Below are 19,052 nucleotides of genomic sequence, written 5' to 3'. Positions count from 1 at the left end.
ACGCTTCTCACCCCCAGAAAACTCAGTTGGTCTTAGTCAGAAAACACAGGCAAGTTGGAGAATAAGAAGCTGCAAACTGGAGACATTGAAGAATATCATGAACAGACTTTCAGGAACAATGAAGGTAACATCTTAAAATAAAACAAACAGGGAAAAAAAAATCATTCACTGAAGGCCTCTGGAATGTCAGTGGACCTTCAGGCCCTAACATCCTTCGAGAAACTCCCCTCCGAGAAAACTCCAGGGTCTGGTGAGCAGCAATTGCTAAACCTCACTTTTGAGGCGTGCTCTGCATCCAAATCCAGATTAAAATCACCTCCCCTGGAGAGCACCCGAATCACTTCTCTATCGGAAGCACGCGAGGTGAGTTTCCGTCAGGATCTCCGTATCAGCCACACTACCGGGGTGAAAGGACAGCCCCAGGGTGAAATGGGGCACTGACACCAGGAGAGCTTCAGTCCAGCAAGAACGGGACAAAATTTATCAGAAATACACGTGCACTGGGCCTGCAGTCCCAAAAGGCCATAGGGACAAGGATACACATAGCTTACATGCCCTTTGTCACCTAGGGGAGACAATGGTAAAGCAAAGCACTCGTAGATGTTGAGGAGATCCATCTGCATCTGTTCCAGTGAGTGCTGTTTCTCCTGTGTGCTCTGGTGTCCCTCAAACCATTGGAAAGAATAAACAGCATGAATATTGGCATAAAAGTGCATGTTCCTCCACTTCTCTAACAGACGGGTGGGCGGTATTGCACAGGGCTCCTCTTCTTGCAGGGCCTCCTTCAGGAGGCGAGGAGCACCAGGTCACTCTTCTCCCTCCGTGCAGGCCACCCGATCCGCCCGAGCTGATTAGCCTTTTGTTGTATTTCACTTGTTCCCTGCCAACTAAACGAAAGCGAGCCTACCAGCCCTCCAACCGCGTGAAAGCACATCCAGAGAGAGCCTCCCAGCTCCCGATCAGCTCACAGCCAGGCCGGGGGCTCATCTCCACTCCAAAACACTACAGAAACCAGCAGCGACGTGCAGCAGAGCAGTTTTGCACTGCAAGAATAATTTGGGTCGTTTTCTCCCCCCGTTTTGCTGCAAAACCCGCTTTATGTGCAGGCAAATGCAAACTGAGAAGATGCTAATGGCAAAGGGTTTGTCCCCTCCTGGCTTCTGCGTGCTAGAATGAAGTCACATAGGGAAACGGGCCCCCACGTGACTCTTTTATTTCAGGCCCGGCTATACAAAACTCTCCTTAATGCAGTCTTCGGCCAAGCCTTAGTTCTGCTTCACTGGAGGCACTGTATCGAGAGCAGGAGGCTGAGTTATAGAAAACCCACCCAGTCCTGGAAACAGATCTGCCCTTGAGTTCATGACAGCCAGCGGGAACCCAGAAGTCTCAGCTGCTCTGCTGTTACGAGTCACAGCAATCTCCCCCCTTGGCATGAGGATCCTTTGCAAGCAGCATCAGCGCCCTGCAAAACAACTCCGAAATAAAAAGCAAAGGCCCCCAAACTCATCTTGCTGTACCAGAGATGAAGCAATCATCTAAAAAAAAAAAAAAGAACAACTATAAACAAAAACATCCTGGAAACAAGACAAATTTAAAGGAGTATTCATGTTTTTTTCCAAGTGTGCTTCATAAAATAAAGCAATACAAAAATCATGGACATAAAGTGTCTTGGTATCTGCAGCTTCAAGCAATTCCTAAAAATCTTTGCTCAAGGTGTGGAAAACAGGAAGAAATCTGAAGCTACCACGTGCCTTTGCCACTTCTTAACTTCTTAGCTTTCTTATAATCTCGCACTTCAGCTCTCTGCAGAAACACTCCGACCTCTCAGAAAGAAGCCAGCTGCACGGCCTCACCACTTCAGCACACCTCTCTCTGGACATGAGGAGTCTGGAAGACTGCAACCTCCTGAAAACAGACCGAAGGCACTCCACGGCAAGGAGCTGTGCCGAGCACATTTTTTACAAGGGGAAAGCACTCGAGGATTTGTCAAGCACTCCAACGCCACTCCACTCCCGTTCATTGTTTAACCACAGGCTCCCTTCCAGAGCAAGGCTACTGATACAGAGCAAAAAAAACATCTTTGTACAATCCACTGGCTAACTCTGCGGTGTTTTCAACCAGAGAATAAATTGCTCCTGACACGTGCCACGCCTGCCAAGGACAGGACGGGATTTACCGACTGTCACCAACGTCGCAGAAGGCAACTTGAGATTTCAGCTATTCAGATGAGCTCGGGAAGCTGGGTACCTATTTGTTCTGACAGCCTCCATAATTCAGGAATGAAACCGCCTGTAAATAAAACCAATCCAGCCCTTCACCCAACAGCCTTCCTAGGGAAAGCTGAGCGTGCCTGGGTGTGTTAGAAGCTGAATAAAGCTTTACCTGGTAGGCAGAGAGAGCAAAAAGTGAACCTCTGGATCTGGCTGAGCTGCTACGTGCTTCTGTTTGCACCTAGGAGAAAGTGTAAGACAGGGGCAAACAAAATGCCTTCTAAATACTGACCTTAGGAAGCTCCAAGGCTCAGCCCAGGCCCAGCCACCTGCACGGGGCACCATGAACTCTGCCCTGCTGTTCCTCTTTTAATTAGGGACGGAGCGAGGGGAGTAACGGGCTTAATAAGGCAGCCGAAAGCCATCTCATTTAAACCCTAAAGGTTTTCATTGAAAGACAGAAGAGAAAGGCAAGCCCTGCTTTCTGAGAGTGGTTTCAGATATGCAAGCTCCACCTCTAGCACCTCAGGAAACCTGGAAGGGATTTGTTGAACACCCATCACCAGCAGCCATGGAAGGTGAGGGCGTCCCAGCAGGCTCTGTGCTGTTTTTATCCCACTTCCCACAGCAAACTCCCTACTCCCAAGCTCTTCCTAAAGGCTTTCTTACCCCTTTTAGCCCCAGAGCAAGCTGCTGCACGCAGGACATCTCCTTTGGGCTGGGCTGAGGGCTTCAGGCAGCGTTGCCCCGACTATCTGAGCACAGGTGAGGTTTGAAACTTGAGCCTCATGAATTCCCCTGGCCCACCACCTCATTGCCTAGCTCCCCACAGCTTCTGCACCTCCTTCTGACCACGAGCAAGCGAGAAGATGCCAACTTAAAGCGACCAACCCCAGGAAGGACCTCATCTTGCCAGCATGAGCTCAACAGCTGGCTCTAAAGGAGAGCACTGCAACGAATGCTCTCTCAGCAGTGATTTATTTGAAGTGCACACTGACCCGCTCAACAACAGCCACGCTGCTCCTCAATACTTAGCTGGAAGGGCATTAGGCATTTGTGTTAATTGTGCGTGACAGCCTTCACCTGAGAGCCCTGTTTTAAGAGGAAAGGAGCAGAAGCTTCTGTTATTTTAAGTGCGCAGCAAACAATGAGTAATTATACCCTGGGCAATTGAACAATCGACTGTTGGGACAGAAAAGCTGGCCTGGGGACTGGGGTTTTCAGCTTGTTGACTTGCTCTCAACGCATCTTGTGCAACAGCAGCTTTGTTTGCACCACAGCCCTCCCAGGAGAAACCTTTTGGTTAAATTCCCCCTGCAGGCTTCCTCCGGAGCTCCCCAGCTGTGCTGCTGACACTTATCAAAGCCAAAGTCACCCACGTGAGATTTTAGCCGAGCCTGGCACTGGGACACTGCTGTGGTGCAAGCACGTTCCCCCCGCAGTGTTTGCTGAATTCTGAAGTTCTCCGCTCATTTCACAGCCGACAGCTGGTTTATGTTAAAGGCACAACCCTCGGCGGGTCTGAAAATGGAAGGGGAAAAAAAAAGATAAACGAGAGAAGGCTTCAACAGCTCTGGAAGTGCCATGTAGGAGCCTGAGAGCAGCCGAGGGGGATTCTCAATGAAGCGGCGCAGCTCATTTCCCTCTTACCCTGCCCTATATTGGGGTGCAAAAGCGAAGGGCAGAGTAAAACCAACTGAGATCTGCAGAACTCCAGCCCAGGCCCTAACTGCAGTTGAACAGGGAGCCATTTGCCTGTCAGCTGAGGGCCAGAACCGAAAAAGCCAGTTCCCCTGCTCCCACGTAAAGCTGCTCGCATCCTGTGCGACTGCCAGAGCGCCGTGTGCGCGGCAGCAACAGGAACCCACGGGTTCAGACGCAGTTCCTATGGACACACGTGTAGGAACAGGCCCACCTTGCCACGCTGCACAGCCTTGTGAACGTGAAATCTTTTCCCACAGCGGTTTTTGGGAGACGGCCACCAGCCAGCCAAGCCTGGAAATTACCACTCCTGGCATGCTCGGTGGCTCTGGCTCTCTTTGAAAGCATGTGAGCAGCAGCCTCACTTGCCTACAGCTTCCTTCTCAGTGCACAAAGATGGTCACCTCACGTTTGTCCATCCAAGGCAGCTCTGCCTTTGCTGGCAGAGATCAGAAACCAGTTTTCCTTGGAAACCTGAAGGAAAAAGAAAAATGCTTTTGTTTTAGCAGCGATACGGCCAGCTTTTAGATGCGGAACACATCACCAGTGAAGCATTTTGATGACAATGAGCCAACAGTTCCCTGTTCAAGGCACACAAGCAAACGGGAACATTAAACAATGCCAAAACATGACATATGCTGGCCGTCAGCTGATCGCTGTCACATTCAGCTGGCAGCCACAGCACCCTCTGAAATTGGGACCTGTTTAAAAAGTGAAGTGATGGCCGTGATGAAAGAAGAGCCACAGAGCTGCTGCCAGCCGCCAACACACCTTGAGCAGCAGGTTAGTTTGCATAGGGCCAGGGAGATGAAGCCATTCCTGCTTTCATCTGCGCTTTGTTCGAGGATCCCAGCTGTGGTATCGGCTTGTGGAGGGAAAAACTCTGCAAGGACGAGGCTTGGAAACTGAAGCTGGCAACGAGAACCACAGCCTGCACTAATTCTACGCAGATCTGAAGAGCCAAAGCCAGGAAGCACACACAAGGAAGGTGAAAGGCAGGTGTTGGCGTATTTCTACTTAAAACAAGTGGAAACTGAACGTTTTGCAGCACTAGAACTCCATCCATCACAAAGCTTAAAGTGTGTGTGCCCCCGCTCTGGTAGGAAAAGAATGGTTTACGACAGGGACAGCACACAGCTATCGGAACCTGAACGAAAAGCTTATTCACTGCGTTTCTGCTGGGTTTGCAAAGGCCAGAGCAGGGTATTTCCAATGACCACGGCCAATTTGCAGATTTTATAGCCAGCAGCACAAAACTGACCTTGTCAGCTTCGCTCCTGCTTTCTAAAGCTGCTCTGAAACCAACCACAGAGTGAGAGGACCGCTGTGGGGGAGAAAACAGAGCCAGGCTTCCCTTCGTGAGGATGCCAAGGCAGTCTGGAAATGCACTCCAGCACCCTGAACACCTTGCACACTCTTTCCTCCCCAAGCAAGGATGCTGTGAGCTGGGAGCCCTGCCTGAAGCTCCCGTCACATCACCCTCATCTGCAGAAGCTTCACTGTCTTGGAGCAGTCACCCCAGGGGAAGCTTTACCCCAAGGGGAAGGCAAAACAGCCTCTAGACGGGGTAAATACATTTGCTGCTCTCTGCTCTCAGCTTGCTTACACCCCACTTAAAAGAGGTTTTCTTCCAAGCAGGTTTTTTCCCCCATTAGGCCCCACAAAGTCCTTTATCCTGCCCACTGTCAGCAGTGAGAGATGAGGCTCCACACGGCCTCGTTTCGAGTATCATCCCAGAGCAATCTCTTCTGCAAGAAGAATTAAGCTGTACTTCCAGCTGCTGCAAACTTGATTTTAATGCTACCATCCATATGCCACAGGAAGGGATATCTCAGCTGCTGCCTTTCTTACGTGCCGTGGGGGCCAGACGAGCAGCACACGACGAGCGGCAGGCAAAGCCCACATTTTGGCCAGCCAACCTGCAAAGGAACTCCAGTTCTCGCTATTCACACACTGCTCCTAGTAAAAAATAAATAAATGAATTTTAAAAATGAGGTGGAGGTACCCAAAGAACACAGCCACCTCTTACCAGTCGTGACAAGAGAGAACACCTCTGGGCTTGCACAAGGCTAAAAGAGCACTAGCTGCCCTGCTACCCGTGCCCAAAGCCACTCAGCACACATCCAGCTGTGGCAGCGACTCACCACAAATAGTCACATCGGCCACTCCGTCGCTGGAAGCTTATTTTAATAACAGAAAACCAAAACAAGCTCCCCACACACTGAACTCCTTACGCCATGCAACCCCGCGTGCCCTCCGTTGGGAGGCTTTGTTTAAGCTATTTGCTAGATTGGGAAGAAAACTTTGATGTTTGTTTTCCCCCCACACACACACTTTTCTTTTGATTTCTAAAATTCTCCTTCTGCAATTCGATAATTGCTCTGAGCAAGGAGAGGGCAGCTGCGGGACATCTCAAATATTTTCTAGTGTTTATTTGTGAAAGTTAAATTTCTGGCCCAACCATCTTTTTTTTTTTTTTTTATTGCTTCAGCACTCAGTAAGAGTTACAACATTGAAATAAATCTGGGTTAAACAAACAGTTTGATTCGGAAAGCAAACACAGACATCCTTCCTGTTCGCTCCGTTCAATAATCATAGTTTAAATGAGCACGGCACTTAACGCCGGCTAAAAATAGGCAGCTCTGCTCCCAGCTTTAATTGCCTTCATTAAAGCAGCAGACTTCTGAAGCCAAGTGTGTGACCAGCGCTGCTGGGAAAAGCGAGGAGGGCTGCAGCCTCCAGGGCTGGTGCCCACGGGAGAGGTGACCACGCAGCGTGCCCCCGCGCCGTGCCCGGCACCATCCCATGGCTGCGAGCTCGATGCTCTCTCCCCTGGCTCCCAGTGAACTTTTGGCTATTTCACCAGCTGCCCCAGGCTGCTGCCTTGCCCTGCTTGCTACCTCATCCTCCCGGTTTTGCCGGCAGTAACCAGCTCCTCGCTGGTTACAGACACACAAATCTCACACCCTTCAGCCCGGGGATCAGTCCCCAGCTGCCTCTCTCCCCGAGCTGCTTTCCAGTACAGCGAAGAGCCCTCCGTTAGCCATCCAAGCCCTTTAAATAAAACAAATAAACCACGGTACAAAGTCAAGGGGTTTGGAGAAACAGCTCTACCAGCTGTGCTTCCCTCAGCCGGGCCATGATCTTGACAAACCTGTCACATTTTGCACTTGCCTTCCAAAGGGCGAATCCACTTCCCTCAGCGTATGCATTTAGCTGCTCAATCTTCTTCCCCTGAATCACAAATTAACTCTTACCATTAAAATTGCACGGGCTCCACGTCAGGCTAATGACTTTAAAGTCTCCTCGGTCTCCTGTTACCCTTTTAAAACACCCGAAGTACTCTCTTTTAATCTTCTTGGTACTGATTCAGTCACATTAACATAGCGCTCTCACGTTACAGCCCTAGTGAGCCTTCCTTGCTTGCACTCCCTCACCCTGGGTGTCAGAAGCCATCCACCAACACAACACCAACACCGTGACGTTCACAGCACAGCTTCTCAGTCTCCAAAACCCTGGATCTGTAGGGTAGAAGCCCAATAATTAATTTCACATCCTGATACAGTTGCCAAAACAACACGACCCACCCTTCAGGCCTGCAAGGACAAGGGAAATCAGCTGCAGCCTCCTACAGGAACATCACAGCAGCACGGTGCCTTTAGAAGGATCCTGGACTCAGCAGGCAGGACAGGACCCTCACTAGCAGCAGAAATCTTGCTTGGGCGTAGCAGGCCTCTTGCTTGTGCCACAGCAGCAGATTCTGCAGAGGAAACGATGCCACCATCGTTAATTTTCATTAAAACCCCACAGCGTTGCCTTCAACAAAAAGGAATCTGTATTAGCACATCCTGGAGGAAACCTACAGGCTCGCCGTGATGACCTGGGACTGCATTTGCAGAGAACCAGATTCCTGGCTAGGCAACTCCACGCCATTTATAGCATGAAACGGAGTCATCTTCCGAAATGAGCTGCTCGCAAGTAGGCCATAGATCCTCTGCGTAGGAACGGGCTGGCTGTAGATGTGGGGATATCGGAGGCAAAAAGGACATCCAGAGGGAAAAGAACAGAGTGGATGCCGAGGAGTTGTGCTGGTGTTGAGGCTCAGTTCAGCTTGCACAGCATCACGCCGACTGGCAAGGCAGCCCCTGCTCATAGTCACTGGTATGGCCAGGGGAACCCAGAGCAGCCCGTTGAGAAGAAAGGACAGAAAATTTTGGGATGATGCTGAAATCCTGATCTCCACAAAGACATCTTCACACCGGGGGTGCCTAGAAAGTCCTCGTGGTCCCAGGAGTTACCCAGAACTGCAGGTTTATTGGGAAATTGAGGTATACCGAAACAAGAAGAGCATAAATCTGTGATTTATGCAGCTCCTAAGCAGAAGAGAGACTTAGAAGAATTACAAAGCAGCAGCGCTTAATAACAATGCACTAATTAATAATTCAGGCATAAGCTATCAAAGCAGAACGGAACCCAGGGGCACAAGTGATGTCAGAAGGATGGCATTGCACTGAAACTGAGCTCGAGGAGACCAACACAGAACTTGGATATAACTCGAGAGCAAACTGTCTGCAGAGTCTGAGGCAAGCGTGCTCCAGCAGAGTTCTCTGAGAGAAACGTGGGGAGCTTGAGACAAGTGCTCAGGGTCTGTGGGATGACATCGCACAAAGCAAACGCAGCAGAAAAAGCAGAGACTCACAGGAAGATTAGATACAAGGAAAGAAATGTTAGCTCATACAGGCTGATCTGCAGCTAAGAGTCCCAAGAGATGCATGGAAGAGTTTTGTGCTTTCTGTTTAACACAAGAAGCAAATCGGGTGATGAACACGATGGAAGAAGGCAGGCTTCAACGGCACACACCGCAGCACAGAACTGTCAGGCACACATCAACACGATGGCCTCACAAATCAGTAAGTCAAGAAAAAAATCCCTAGCTGAAAAAAAAATAATAAAATAACAAAATGCACCTATTAACTCTTCCACTTTGCAGGGAATCTTGCTATATCAGCTGCATGAATTACACATCTTCGAGGAAAAGAGGGAGATGAGCACAAGGAAATAGGAATTTAGGAGGTGCAATCCCCCAAACTGGGTAACCTGCAAGCAGCTCAGAGGCACTCACAGCCACAAGCTGTCCACGTGGCCAGCAATGACGCCTGGCTTTGGACCCAGCCACTGGGTTCTGTCCCCATTCACTGGACAGCCAGCCAGATGTGTGCAGCAATTACACAATCCTGATTTTGACAGATCCTAGCAAAACATTCCTGTGTGTCCTCTGCAAAGTGGAATCATAGCAAAAAAAAAAATAGATAAATAAACAGAAAACCACGGAGCAAGTTGGTTTTGCACCCGGATGAGGAACTGTGGTTCAACCTGTACTCACTGTGGAAAAGAGCACAGCAAGGAACTGGGAACCAGTTTACAGCTCCTTTGTGAACTTTGCCCAAGAGCAACTGAGAGCAGAGGCTACCCAGCAGGAAGGTGGAATTGGTGAAAAGGTTACGTGACTGCTGAAACTTCCCCATACAAGCAGCACCTCTTCTCCTTGAAGAACGCTAGGAGGTTCGACCTTAAGACAGCAACTGAAGGGAAAAAATGGCACAAAACTTAACGGGAAAAAGATTCTTAAGGAATGTACACAAAAAGTACTGTAAGATGTCTGCCTTTCCAGAGAAAGGCTGAGAAAACCGTGCCCAAGGCAAGCACGGGTGACTGCAGCCACACTGAAATTACACCAAATTGTCCTATGTTCAGACAAAAGGGATCTAGCTTGTGGGATCCATGGGTTGGAGGCAGCCAGAGGAAGGCTGCCAGAAATACACCTTGCGGGGACTTGAGCCAGGAATAGGGGCCGCTGAGGGTGAAGACAGCTGAGATAAGTGAAGAGACAGGCTGGAGGACAGCAGGCTTCTCCAGGGATGCAGCAAGACAGAAATATCAAGGCACAGAGCTTACACACATGAGGTTTGCAGCTTATCACTGCTCCACAGCACGGAGAGGGACAGAACCAAGCTTTATCAATAGCAGCAAACGAGCGTAGGAGACTATGGAATGACAATTAAATACTTCAGGTCTATCGTCTGACTATCAGCTGGGACTAACGAGGTACAAATAACAACGAAGGCATGGGAGAGAAGGGTAATATTCATCTGACCGTTTGCCTCCTGGATCAGGGTTCAGCAGAAGTGAGATAGGAGCATTTGCTTTGATACCAGAGCCATTATTAAAAGCCTGCCTGGCTTCCTTTATTCTCCTTGCTCTCGCGTGAAGGTTTGCTATACCTAAGGCTATTCAGATGCATTTCCTCAAACCATCACGGCCACTGAACACAAAAATGGGTTAGAGCAGCAGCCTCACAACCACCCTTCAAACGTGAACCCACTGTGATGGCTATCCCCAAAACACCTGAGTAACAGCTAGCGGGTACTTCAAACCGCCAACTGGAAAATGCATCCTAGTGCCAATATTACAGGCATGGCTACCCACACAAAACACACATACCGGGGAATCCAGGTACCACACACTGTTTCTTTTCATAGTTTCAGACAAAATGTGTTAAAAAACTAATCGTTCACAGACCGCCCAAGCAGCTACTGCTCTTAGATAATCATTATATTGTATTTTACCACTACGTTTGGACGACTAACAGAAACACCTGCATTTGTTCCTTTCTGTTTGTAAACCACTTAAGAAAAGCCACATTAACTCCAGCACACACTCACCTAAACCACATAAATCTTATTTATCAGATACCCGTCTCCATTATATGCGCACACGCTCTTTGTAACAGTAGTTCAAATGCACAGCCACCTCTTCAGAATGGGTTTCAGCTCTCGGATGAATGAGCACAGCGTGAGGATATGTCTGAACCAAAACAGAGGGACAAATACGGTGCTAGCAAAAAATAAAAAATACTGCTGGAAGAGTGAGTAGTGCTTACAGTTGTGGTTACAGTGCTATTTAGCCTCTGCTGAGGCACTGGACACAAACAGAAAGCCCTGCTGGGGAAGTGCACATGCCCGGGTCACCACTGCAAGTACAAACCCCGATGCTGTGAACACCTCAGGCTACTGTGGGGTTGGTTTGCTTTTCTAACCAGTGGCTTGTGTCATTTCCAAGGACAAGATGAAAAGCCACATCCAGAGAGACCTACATAACAGCTGTATGAAACACAGGCAGCCCCAGGTCCCCTGAACACAACCCACAGCCAGCACAAGTGCTGATTTTACCCATCTCCACAACGAGCATGTTGCCAGGAATAGTACTAGTACTAGTCCCTGCAGTACTAGTACTAGTCGCTTCAGAACTAGACCCCAGCTCCCGATACCATGTCACCTCCGCCATCCCAGCAACCCCACCTCAGCCAGTTTTCACCTCTTCCCAGCTTCCGTGAGCTGGGAAGTAAAACCGATGAAGCACACTGAAAAACAGCAACACGATCAAATATTCATTTTCTATCCAGTGGCATAACGAACGCCGCAATAACAGCACAACTTTGCATGCTAAAACAGGAGGATCCAGGTGATCATACTGCAGTTAGTCATCAGTTATGTAGCCAACAGTCAGGATACCCCCCAAAGGGAGGTCTGTTGTGTATGTACCCTTCTCTTGTGCTCTTCCTGAAACGCCCACTGCTACCTGCTGCCAACGGTGGGCCAGGGGCTAGGCAGCTCTCTGACATGACTTGGGGTGGTTGTCCTGGACAACCCCGTTATCTCTGGGCATCATACCCTCTTCTGCCTGGACCTCCTGTTCCTGCAGGCTTCATACTTCAGCAGTGTATTTGTTATCCTGCAGAAAACATAACCAGAGGGGATTAGCAGACCCAGACGTCTTGCCTGCAAAACACCATCTGAAGGCTCACAGGAAGAAGCAGTCAAAGGAGGTCCACTGAAAGTCAGTAAGAAGGACAAAATACGGGGAAAGCAGAAAAAAAAAAAAAAGAAGTATATAAGCAAGTGATTGTTCCACTTTATGCTTTCATTTGGTTGTAAACCAGTTGTTGCAACACTGCACAGCATGGTCGCTGAGATTTTATTTATTTTTTTATTTATTGAAACGCGGAAGAGGGAAAGTGTGCTCCAAACAGATAAGGCTTTCCTACAACATGAAGAGTTTGATAAACGCTGCTGTATGTGGAATACAGGACTAAACAAACAAACAAAAAAGGTTTAAAATGCATACAGGACTTCAAGGATTTCTGAAACAGGCTTCAAAGGCTCAACACAGAGAAAAGTGAGGACAATTTGCCTGCTGACCGTTTTTAAAAGCACGGAAGGAGGAATAAACACAAGAAAACTTTCCACAAACAGAGCGTATTTTCCCTGCTTTTATTTTGGCCTTCCCAATGCTGCTTTGCTTGTGGCTGTGCTGTGCCTGGTGACTGCTTCCACCAAGTACCTGCCTGCCAGACCACGCCAACAGCCTGCCTGCGCGCTCAGGACCTGTTTGGAGCCACCGACGCAGCGCTTCTGCTTCAGTACGAAGTACTTTGACGCTATTTGCCATGGTGAAGAAGTGATCGAGCCATCACTTGATCACCACTCGTCCTAGAAGTTATCCACTTCAGCGAACAGAATAAACACGCTGATTTTTTTGAGTTATTACGAAAGCAGAGCACTGACAGAGTCTGATCTATTGCACAGTCATTAAAATGCAGAGATCAACCCAGCGCCATTTCCAATTACCAAAAGCTCGTCGTAACGCAAACAGAGCGCTCCCAAAGGTTTACCTCCAGGGCATTAAAAACAAATAGCTATTACCCATCAGGATTAATAACAACACTTGAAGGGCTCTGTCACTGAACATGACAGAAATCTACGTCATCAGCAGGAAAATGTTAGTTACAAACATTAAATTTTGTCAATGAGAACAGAAAGACTCTCAGAAAATTTACCAGAGGAGCAGCCACGTGAGCTCATTTTCTAGAAATCTGTCGACTGCGTTTGGATGTTTATAGGCTGCTGTGTTCCTGAAGCACAGCAATTTGGCATCAGCCACCCAAACCACACAGCTACCGCGACCATTAAATATTCTTCACACTTAGGAAAAATGCAACCGAAGGAAAAGCACCGTGCTGGCGCCGAGGTGCCTCAAGGGTTGCGTCTTTTTCCTCCCTACCCTTCGAAAGCATCAGCGAGTCTTCACATCCCCCTGAAATGATGCACGAAGGTGGCTCCAGCTTGTGAGCATCTTCTCTCCTGACAGATTTTTGTTTGCACCGAGGGGCACAAGCGTTCTCCTAGCACAACAGCGTAAATAACTGCAAAATGTTAAAAATGCTAACGCAGCTAGACTCTTTACTTGTGAAGCCACGTAGATAAGCTTCCTCTACCCTCACCTAAACCCCACTCACTGTTTTGTTTTTTTTTTTTAACAAAAAGAGGCAAAGCCCACACACCTCCCTCCCTGACAGGACTCAGCGCCCATGGGACCACACCGGGCCGTGCGCAGGTACCAACCCCAGCCCCTCCCGGCCCTCAGCGGCCAGCTCTCTAATTAATCCCCAAATTAACAACACCCCGAGACCCCCAGCCACCACACACCCCCTGAGGGCTCCCCTCAGGGTTGGCTCCATCCCGGGGCATCGCGGCAGGGCAGCGCCCGGTCAGGGCTCATCGCGGGGAAGCTCGGCGCTCCGTGCTGGTGCCGCTCGCCCCGGTGCTCACCTGCCGAGCGGTCGCTTCATGCCCGTGTCGGCGGTGGCGGCGGCGGCGGGCAGGCGGAGGCTGTGCCTCAGGCTGCAGCCTTTGTCGAGCGGCGCGGGCGCGGCGGCGGCGCGCTCATGCTCCACCGTGACCGACTCGTTGCGTTTCCTCATGCCGGGGAGGAGGCAGAGGGGGGGGGGTGGTACTGGTGGTCCGGGATGGCGGTAGACGGCAGCTACGGCTCTCCCCGAGCAGCAGCAGCAGCAGCCGCCGCCGCCGCTCGCCCAGCGCCGTGCTCGCCCCAGCTCCGCCCCCGTTAATCTCCGCCTCCGGAGCCGGGCCGGGGACAAAGGCGCCGCTCGCCCGCACCGCGGCTGGCCGCCGCCCCCCCTCCGCGCCGCCATCTTTACTGCGGGCACTGCGCGCCCGCCGCCATTTTGTTGGTGGCCTGAGGCGAGGCCACGGGCGGGCTCGGTGCCAGGCGGCGGCTTAGCCAAGTGTCCTCTGAAGCATAAATCAGCCGTAGCAAAGTTTAGGATGCAGTTGCCCCCCTCATATGTTCCCTCTAACCCTTTGGGAAGCTTACAGTAGCATACGAGAAAACATCTTTATGTGTTGATCTCTTCACAGACACGCACAGGCGAGGCTGTGTTGCCACAGAGCTCCCCTACCCACATGGCAATTTCCTGCTACGATGATTAGCGGCAAAAAAAAGGAACAAATAAAACATCCCTTCTAGTACCAGTGACTAAAATATCCATATTCTAGCAATGCGCTGCAGAAAACAGCCGTGCTTACATACCCCATTTCGTATTGCTGCTGCTGTGTACTGAATGCCGAGCTGGTCCATCGAAGCACCTTGTGTGTTCTCGTAAAGGAAACAAAGTGGAAAACAGGCTTCTTCAGATCTCAGCTATCATACATTCATTTCTTCTGTATTGCTGCAAACTGATCACGTACCTGGAACATACCTGGAGATTCCAGGAAAATACAGCATTACAAATTAATCCGAGGAGCAAAATCACAACCAAAAAGGAGTGTTATAAATGAAGTCTCAACTCAATCTGAATTTAGTAATATTTATACTTATAAAAGGTATAAAAGGTATAAAAGGCAAGTAAACAACGCTTTGTGTGCAGGGAGTCTACGCTCCACCAACATGCACACACGAACATCAAACATTCTAAATATAGAGAACATTGCTTTACATACTAAACCCGAGTATGCCTATACATACGTACCATCAGGAAAGGTAACAAACAATCCTTTAAGTTCCATGACTTAACACTCTCCATTTTCCGTTCCTTTTGAGCAATATGTCTTGCTTTAAGTTGTCAAGCAACTTGGTCTTCGGGCCTTATGTATCCCGTTCTTCCCAGATCGAAGAAAAGCATATCCATCTCCTTTTCAAGGCCAATAGGCCTGGGTCCAAAGGCACGTCCAGGTCAACAGGGGGTGTAACAGCAAAAGCCTTCGATGGCTGTAGCAGCAGAGGGCCCATGGCGTAGCAGTCAGATCAGTAAAGGAGCCTGCAGCTCCCTCACTGTCTGGCAAACCACACGTTTCTGACTGTGGCCCCACAAGGCTCTTCAAGGCCTCAGAGACTGCTCGCCAGGTGCTGAGCGATCCCACTGCAACCTCACAGAATCACAGAACTGTTGGGGTTGGAAGTGACCTTGAAAGATCATCAGGTCCAACCCCCCTGCTGAAGCAGGTTCCTCAGAGCAGGCTGCCCAGGTAGGCGTACAGATGGGCCTTGAATATCTCCAGGGAAGGAGACTCCACAACCTCCCTAGGCAGCCTGTTCCAGTGCTCTGTCACCCTCACTGTGAAGAAGTTCTTTCACATGTCAGTGTGGAACTTCCTGTGCTCTAACTTGCAGCCATTGCCCCTTGTCCTATCCCCACAAACCAATGAGAATAGGTTGGCTACATCCTTCTGTCCCTCACCCCTCAGATATTTATACACACTGAGGAGATCCCCTCTCAGTCTTCTCTTCTCCAGGCTGAACAGACCCAGGTCTCTCAGCCTTTCATCTTTGTGGCCCTCCGCTGGACTCTTTCCAGAAGATCCCTGTCTTTCTTGTACCGGGGAGCCCAGAACTGGACACAGTACTCCGGGTGAGGCCTGACCAGGTCAGAGTAGAGTGGGAGGATCACCTCCCTTGACCTGCTGGCCACGCTCCTTTTAATGCATGCCAGGATCCCATTAGCCCTCTTGGCCACAAGGGCACGGTGCTGGCTCATGGTCAACCTGTCGTCCACCAGGACCCCCAGGTCCTTCTCCTCAGAGCTCCTCTCTAGCAGGTCGTCCCCCAGCCTGTACTGATACTTTGGGTTGTTCCTTCCCAGGTGCAGGACTCTACACTTGCTCTTATAAATCTCATTTGGTTTCTTCCTGCCCATCTCTCCAGCCGGTCCAGGTCTCGCTGAATGGCAGCACAGCCTTCTGGCATGTCAACTCCTCCCAGCTTTGTGTCATCGGCGTACTTGCTGAGGACAGACACTATTCCCTCATCAAGGCCGATGAAGATGTTTAACAAGACTGGACCCAGCACTGACCCCTGGGGAACATCACTAGTCACAGGCCTCCAGCCAGACTCTGCTTCTCCGATCACCACCCTCTGAGCTCGGCCAGTCAGCCAGTTCTCAACCCACCTTGCTGTCCACTCATCTATCCCACACTTTCTCGGCTTTGCTAGTAGGATGTCATGGGAGACAGTATTGAAAGCCTTGCTAAAGTCAAAACCTCGTCGCTTTTAGTTGCAGGGTCCCACACCTTGACATCAATTTGGTCCCATGTTTCAAGATCATAAACTGTCCGATTGTTAATAAGGAGAATGTTATACATGGAGTGGTAATTCCAGGACAGTCTTTGTTCCTAAGGACGTATGATTCCCCATAATGCGCAGCTGCTTACCAGCGAGGGGCAGTTGTGTGCGCGGCTCCGTTTCTCTCAGCTTGAGCTTCTTCCCAGCTCCAGTGCGCCCATTTCCAGCGACTTTCTGTACGAGCTTCTCTGAGCAGTTTGCTGAGTTTGGCCGAACCTATCTTCATGAGGCAATCAATGTGCCTGTTCCCGTCCTGGTCTCCATTCTGCTTGCTTGCTCCTCCTCATTCCTTCTTTCTGCCTCCCCATTGACGACATAACTTCATCACATCGTGTTGCCTTTTTTTTTTTTATCTTGAGGGCAGGCTCCCCTCTTATACCTTTCTTCCTACAGCAGTTCTTTTCCAAACAACTTTTCATTGGTCAAACAACTTTGCATATAACAACAGCAAACACCCAGAAACTTCCATGCCTTAATGGCTGGAGAACAAGAAACCCCAGACTGCATGGAGTCTCCTGAATCACCCTTCTTTGTTCCCTCTAAACTCTTTTATATTCCTGATGGCCTCATTGTTAAGAGTCTAATGTTATCTCAACCACGGGGCTTTCCAGTCCCCATGGCCACACTCCCACATCTCCCCCTTCTTTATTAATATCAACCATTTTCTCGACACGAATTACCACTCCATATATAACAGCATAATTCCTAAAACTTTCAAGCAGGCTTTTGAACACACTAGTGATTCTTGCACATGCTTTGAACAGCAAAGGAGAGTGTCTTTTTTTGTTTTGTTTTGTTTTGTTTTTTTTTCCTTCAGCTTTTACTTTATTCCCTCCATCTCGTTGGGAAGGCTCGCAGCTGCAGTTGGGGATTGTTAGCCATGTGTTTGGACATGTGGTGACAGCAAGTCACAAGTGGCAATCATTTCTCGAGCCAGTGCTTCTAAAATTGTACTGGGCTCCTTGGGAGTGACAGGGCAGTCCTGTGAAGACAGAGCTGCAAGCTTCCTGACAGGCTTTGGTATGAGGAGGATGGTCTCAGGTGTCATAAATCCGCTGAAATGACTGAGAAAATTTATTACCAGGAAGGTCATGTAAGGAAGATTACTTGAAAGTCTATATTTATGGCATGGGTCCTAATAGCGACTGGCATTCGCTCTGTGCTAGAGAGAAGGCAAGCAAATATTTTCTTGTAGTGACCTTAAGCCATTCTCAGCATTTCTGAAGGCTTCCTTAACTAGGTACAAGTATAAACAGGCATTTGTTTGGTCTGTCCCATCATATCAGATTGTTAAGATTTAGAAATCACCACGTCATCTTTTTTTCATCTTTTTTTTTTTTTTTAAAGTGTAATGTTTGCTGTACTGCTAGTACATAATTTATAGAATATGAGAGAGGTTCTCCCATTTGGGATCAGTACTTATCCCTCTTACCTATTGTAAGAGATGAATGTGGCATCATAAATTTGCCCACTCACAGAAATCAATGCGCAGCATCCATTCTTAATCCCAAACTGTGGACTCGATGGGAGTGGTCAATGCAAGGGTCACCTACAAACCATGCTTCTGCTGCTGTTACAGGCAAGCTAGGGTGAGATTTTACTGTCTGCGGTCACCAAATACTTCATCTAAACAATGCAAAACAGCCTGGGGAATGTGCTGCCACAGGATTTCTCAGCAGCCAGTAACTCTGAGTGGTTCTGCAAAGAGAATATGTGCAGGAAGAACAGGAAAATCCAGTCAGAGAAAAAGTTGAGAAAGAATTTGGTATTTCTTAGCTCAGGGCACAACTGAAGATTATTGTAGAGCTCTAGTAGAAAGTATCCCTGTGGGCAAGGACACCTTCCATAAGGTTTCTGTATGTCTGGAATGAGCTGAAAGAGGTGTGGATACAGGCCATAGGGCAAGGACACAGCCTGCTGGACTGCAGCTGTGCCAGTCTCCTTCCTACCCTTTGTTCTCCACAGGCAGCTGCACCTGAAGATGGAAAGCAAAGGACAGCGACTGAGCACAGATCGTAAGTAACATTAGAAGGGATGATAGATGTGTTTGGCTGTGGATGAGGGTCTTAAAAGTCTCCACAAAAGACAAAACACAGAGAAGGAGACACTGAAGGAACAAATAAACAAACAAAAAAAAAGCCAGGAGAAAATTCTGGTGCGAAGACTACTGGGGGATACGTCTCTGGAAAGCACAAGGCTATTCAAAGCAGCAGAGCAAACAGAAAAGGCAAGGACAAAGCCACTTCTGAGGATGAGGTGCTTGAAAGGGGGCAAAAGCCAACAAGAAGAGACTCGAAGCAGAGCTCAAGGAGACTACACCGCTGAGAAAGGCAGCAGTACCTCTGAAAATCCATAGAGACCTGCTAGGAGGACAGACACCCACAGCTTTCTGTTCCTCAAGCTGCTCCTCTCTGGGAGGACAAGCAGGGAAACCTGATGCTACAAGCAAATTACGCTCTTTTCTTAAGCATCAAGACAGAAATGTTTTATCTTAAATTGTTTGCACAAGTTTGTGCTTGATGGGCAGCGTGAGGGCTTTGCAGCACCACAGCTGGCTCCCACTGCAAGTGCCTGGAAGCAGCCCCACACATCCTACCTCCATCAGTGGAGCATTAGCAGCACTTCAGGAATTGCTGTGCTGCCAGCAGGCATCAGGGGATTCTG

The 19,052-nt window shown here is 49.1% G+C and overlaps 1 protein-coding gene across 1 annotated transcript in view; it reads right to left on the bottom strand.

The window, feature by feature from the left end:
• The window catches only part of ABHD12 (abhydrolase domain containing 12, lysophospholipase), a 36,611-nt gene extending 22,728 nt beyond the window's left edge, over positions 1-13,883 (bottom strand). The window contains exon 1 of the mRNA XM_082757462.1: positions 13,580-13,883. Coding sequence (XP_082613588.1) covers positions 13,580-13,731 — 152 coding nt within the window. The 5' untranslated portion in view covers positions 13,732-13,883. The remainder of the gene's footprint in view (positions 1-13,579) is intronic.
• Between the last annotated feature and the right edge of the window lie 5,169 nt (positions 13,884-19,052).

This window comes from Aythya marila, assembly GCF_965140915.1.
Source record: "Aythya marila genome assembly, chromosome: 3".
NCBI lineage: Eukaryota > Metazoa > Chordata > Aves > Anseriformes > Anatidae > Aythya > Aythya marila.
This window is presented reverse-complemented; position numbering and strand designations above follow the sequence as displayed.